The sequence below is a fragment of the Dryas octopetala genome, chromosome 9, assembly GCF_963921425.1.
Source record: "Dryas octopetala chromosome 9, drDryOcto1.1, whole genome shotgun sequence".
NCBI lineage: Eukaryota > Viridiplantae > Streptophyta > Magnoliopsida > Rosales > Rosaceae > Dryas > Dryas octopetala.
This window is the reverse complement of record NC_141374.1, coordinates 11110017-11115218: the sequence shown is the minus strand read 5'-3', so window position 1 is coordinate 11115218 and position 5202 is coordinate 11110017. Positions and strand designations below refer to the sequence as shown.

Here is a 5202-nt window from a genome sequence, read left to right as displayed (position 1 = left end):
AAGGGCATTTTAGTAATCAAATGCCCACATGATATCATTCATATTCTGATTCCAAATAGTTAATAAACAGCTTCAATGAGAATTCAATTTTTTCTCAATCCAATTCCTTCTAACCCGATTACGGATTAGTAAAAGACCATAGTGCGTTACTTGCTGTGCAAGTATACATTTATTTGCAAGTCAGATGCTTACTAAATGGGAGAGTCGGATGCTTGTTAAAGCCTAGAGTTATTTGTCACTACCTTCCTGGCACGTGTCAATTAATATTTTTATTGTGTTTTTTTTTCTTTTTGTATTATTGTTTTATAACTTCCCACCACTCTCCAATAAGGTGGTGGGGTGTCTTCTTTTTTATTTTTGAAATTTTATTTTAATATTGTATTTACAATAGTGCCCTTGTTTATTAGGTTATTTTTATGAGACTGTTTTTTTGAATGAAATGTATTTTAGGCAATCTCATTTTTAGTGAAGCCTGTAACACCAAACCTTATTCCAAGCTGTATAATAGTAAAGATATATAGTTGGACCAAACCGGTCCAATGGTTTCATTGGTTTTCAAAATTTATTTCCAATCTTAAATAAGGCCTAGCAAATTAGCTATTTTCATGGTTATTTTAGAAAAGCTATTTTCATACCTACTCACAAACATAATGCCACTGTCTAACAAAAAAATGACATATTATATTACTCATACATACATACAAATACTCCACTCAATGTGCTTGATGCAAAACGTTAAATTTGACCATTTAAACGTTTAGATAAAGGACTTTGAAACTAGAAAGAAATTCTAAAATGATGTGATTTAAAGTTTTAGAATTTGTAAATTTTTTTGTTTGGTTAACCTAATAAATAATGAAATTTAAATACATATTTTATAATTTATAGTTTTTAATGCATCAATTATAAATGAATGATGGTTATGGTGGCAGCAACAAGGATGATACTTGTGGTGAGTTGATATGGCCCACGGGAGGTGGGAGAAATGGTGGCGGTGACATTGGCCACGACGGTGGTGGTGATATTGTATTAATTGGCAAGGTAATGGGTGGTTAGGTTTATTTTGGAGTTTTGAAAGTGATACTAATTTAAGTAAAATTTTGAAAATGACACAAATTTAGAAGAATTTTAAAGTTGGAATTTATAACTTTCAAATTCTACCAATTTTTTTCCACATTGAATTTATTAAAATTTTGTGTTTATGGACTTAAGTAAGATGTTCTAGATGTTCTAATTTCCTAAGTTTTGTCTAAATGTTAAGTTTTTTTCTCCATCCAATGCCAAACATACCATAAAATGTATATGAGATTCTATATTCGAATGTCTCTCTCCTAGATTTAAAAAAAAGGGTTAAATACAAAAATGGTTCACAAACTTTACAGTGAATCTCAATTTGGTCCACTAACTATAAAAAGTATCAATTTGGTCCACGAACTTTTCAAGTTGTACCAAACCAGTATAAATGTTAATTTTCATCAAAAAATTAACGGAATTGGTCACATGAAAATGTGATGAACGAACTAAAATGCCTTTGAAAATGTGGTTACTTGCTGAGTTGCTGTGCACATGACCAGTTTTCGTTAAATTTTTCAATGAAAATTAACATTTGTACTGCTTTGGTACAATTTGAAAAGTTCGTGGACCAAATTGACACTTTTTATAGTTAGTGGACCAAATTGAGATTCACTATAAAGTTCGTGGACTATTTTTGTATTTAACAAAAAAAAAATTATAAAACTTCTTACTTAAAAAACGTTTTATCTAACTAACGACGCCGTTCTATTTGTCGTTTTTCATTAGAAGATGATGCGCGTTGATACTCTCTAAGTCTCCAACGATGTCAATGAGGAGGCGTTTGCCAACGTATTCCCCAGAAATGAAATACAGGAATTCTGAAACTGGGAAAATAGCCGAAGGGACCAAATTATCATCAGCTTGGACATTTGCTCAATACTGTAAGTTCTTCGAAGTTGAAGCTTTCTCACAGGCTCTTCTGCATCTCCTCTGTTTGATGATTTATGAATCCTATGTTTATAACTTTTGCTCGTAGTTGTGATGAGTTTTGGATAATGTAAATGCAAAACCCATTTGAATACTTGACTGCTATAGCAAAGAAAAGTGAACTGTAGGAAGTAAGCTTGAGAAATAGGTTACAATGAATAATCTTCGATACCCTTTTGACCATCGAGGTCGGGTTCACTCGTCTGGACCTGTTTGACACTTAGCATGGTTTGTTATTTTTTTCGTTAAACTTAGCATGGTTTAAGAATTAATGGGCGCGATTCATATTAGCTTATGGTTGATTTTAAGTGAATTAGGGTGACTGTAAGCATGTTAAATCTCTTTAAATTCTGTGACAATTTTCTACATATGGAACTAGTTTTCTTTTGCTATACTTTTGACACACGAAAAACTAACTTAAACATTGCAAGATGTCATTCTTTTGCTTGTAGGGGTTTTAATTTACAATTAGTATTAGAGACATTCTTAGATTGTTAAAGGAGTTGCTAAAAAGTTCTCTCTGATTTGTTCTATCCAGTTGCAAAATCAAGTTTTTCTTACTGGTGATATAAAGATGGAAGCAGAAAGTCAAACGAGTGAGGTAAAATATGCTGCTGATATTTCCTCTATAAAGGAAGCACAAGGACGCATCAAGCCGTTCATACACAAAACTCCGGTCTTGTCCTCTGAATCTTTGAATGTTCTTTCAGGAAGACGGCTGTTTTTCAAATGTGAATGCTTCCAAAAAGGGTGAGAAGTTAATTAACATTTATCAGTTAGTGGGAGACTTCTGATTTTTGTACTTCTTTCCTATATAGGTTTGTTCTTCATTATAGTTTCCTCAGAAAATAATTCTTATTATGTGACCTATACAGTGGTGCTTTCAAATTCAGAGGTGCTTGCAATGCTGTATTTTCACTTGATGATGATCAGGCTGCTAAAGGGGTTGTAACACACAGCAGGTTTGCTTTGGGCTCATTTGTATCTCATGGGTATTTTCATTGACCAGTTTGTGTGATTACCACCTGATATTGCCCTCCAAATTTAGTGGTAACCATGCTGCAGCATTGTCTTTGGCTGCAAAACTACGGGGAATCCCTGCATACATAGTTATACCAAAAAATGCTCCAAAATGCAAAGTTGAGAATGTCATGCGTTACGGTGGTCAGGTTATCTGGAGTGAGGCCACAATGCAGTCAAGGGAAAGTACTGCATCCAAGGTGTTGCAAGAAACTGGCGCAGTTCTTCTACATCCTTACAATGATAGGCGCATAATAAGGTACAAGTGTGGCTTTTATTTGTTTTAACCGCATTTGTTTAATCTTTTTCCCTTGATAAGGGCAGAGTAGAAATCTTTTGCACAGTGATGTGCTTGTTTTGTATAAATGTTATTGAAACTTAGGATGTCTCTTGAAAGTCTTCTCTGTTGATTAAAACTAAGACTTACAGTGAGAGAGTGTATGTCTTTGGTTCAAGGACAACCAAATCGAAATCATGTTATGATTTGTAAACTGTTGTTCTATATGTATATATCATGTTTACCATATTGTCTTGAAAATACAACAATAGCTGCTGCCTTAAATTTTATGGGGATATATTGCCCTGATTACTCCTTAGTAAGTATTACATAGGCTAATTCCTAATACTTAAACAATTCTGATACATTAAAAAAATTATGACTTCTTCCTTGTAGGTGAATGTATTGACTCTACTATAGTTCCTATTAGCGTAATAATGTGGGCAGGGTATCTTAAATCAACGTACCTAATGAAATTAGGGCTTTATGACATGTTTAATTGTTTTGCAGTGGGCAGGGTACCATATCATTGGAACTTCTGGAGGAACAGGTTCCCCAGTTAGACACTATTATAGTTCCCATAAGTGGTTTGTTTATCTTCATTAAATCATCAAATTTTGTCAATTCTTTCATTCTTGTTCCTGCATACTTTTGTTGTTGATTTCTGAGCTTTGTTTTCTGGTGTTAACCATGTTATTTATGTAGGAGGTGGCTTGATATCAGGTGTGGCTTTGGCTGCCAAGTCCATAAACCCTTCCATTCGAGTTTTAGCTGCTGAACCTGAGGGAGCTAATGATGCAGCTCAATCCAAAGCAGCTGGGAGGATAATAACATTGCCCGAGACCAACACTGTAGCAGATGGGCTTCGAGCTTTTCTTGGAGATCTTACATGGTATACAAAAATCTACTTTTGTACAACGGGTTCTTTAGAAATTTATCTTCAGCTTCTCAATAATGAAATTCCTGCCTAGCTCAGTATTAAATGTGCTTCTGCACATGTTTGGAAATTTACCTTAAGTAACTCAGTCTATCTTTATGCTGAACCAGGCCTGTAGTAAGAGATCTTGTCGATGGCATTATAACTGTAGAGGACAAGGAGATTATAAATGCCATGAAACTCTGTTACGAGATTCTGAAGGTTGCCGTAGAACCTAGCGGAGCAATAGGCCTTGCTGCTGTTTTATCCGATAGTTTCAACAAAAATTCTGCTTGGAAGGATTGCAGCAATATAGGAATTATACTTTCTGGAGGTAATGTAGACCTAGGCATCCTATGGGATGCATACAGAGAATGAAAGCTAAATAACTTGGTTTTTGTTTTCAAACTCGCTCTTTCCCTTAATACTGATGCTTGCTCCTACGAAGTCAAATCGAAAACCTTGACACATTTTTATGTATTATCTACACTAGTCACTAGTGTCCTTTAAGTACTATTAACAGTGAACAGATTTAGAGTTCTCTGTAAGCTTGCAAAATTCATAAAAACCTGTTGAAAAGCTGTTCCCTTTTTTTCTATTATTATTTCCACTCATTGTTTGTTTAGAAATTCCTTGAGGGTTTGGTATATGCTTGAATACAGTCTTTACCCTAAAAGATTGAGGATTCACAGTTTCGAGAAAAACCCTTTAAAAAATGAAAACTATGTTTTGCTAGAGGCTGAAAGGAAATTATACTTACAGTTTTGGGCCAAGTGTCAATCTAGTATGCAGAAACTAAAACAAGGCCAAGTTTTCAATGAGCTAGGTGACTCTGTCCTTGAGCTTGGCCCAATGAATTTCGGAGAACCTAGAACCAACACCAAAACAAAGCCCATCACGTACATGGTACTAATAACATTTATTTATGCATTTATACAAGCCCAATACATTTGTGAGACTTTATGGCAAGCTAATCTTGCGAATCAGC

At 34.5% G+C, this 5202-nt stretch overlaps 1 protein-coding gene across 1 annotated transcript; it reads left to right on the top strand.

Moving 5' to 3' along the window:
* The first annotated feature begins 1816 nt into the window (after positions 1-1816).
* On the top strand, positions 1817-4799 carry SR (serine racemase). Its single transcript, XM_086227470.1, has 7 exons — positions 1817-1955; positions 2540-2751; positions 2877-2963; positions 3050-3280; positions 3809-3885; positions 4004-4190; positions 4346-4799. The coding sequence occupies exons 2-7, from the start codon at positions 2576-2578 to the stop codon at positions 4590-4592; spliced, it is 1005 nt and encodes a 334-aa protein (XP_086083596.1). The 5' UTR covers positions 1817-1955; positions 2540-2575; the 3' UTR covers positions 4593-4799.
* Positions 4800-5202: the final 403 nt, after the last annotated feature.

Bases quoted from the DNA above. Each gene is read 5' to 3' on its own strand.
- SR (XM_086227470.1), top strand. From the start codon at position 2,576: ATGGAAGCAGAAAGTCAAACGAGTGAGGTAAAATATGCTGCTGATATT. The intron at 2,964-3,049 runs GTTTGCTTTGGG...CTCCAAATTTAG, and splicing joins GGGGTTGTAACACACAGCAG to TGGTAACCATGCTGCAGCAT. The intron at 3,886-4,003 runs GTTTGTTTATCT...TTATTTATGTAG, and splicing joins TATTATAGTTCCCATAAGTG to GAGGTGGCTTGATATCAGGT.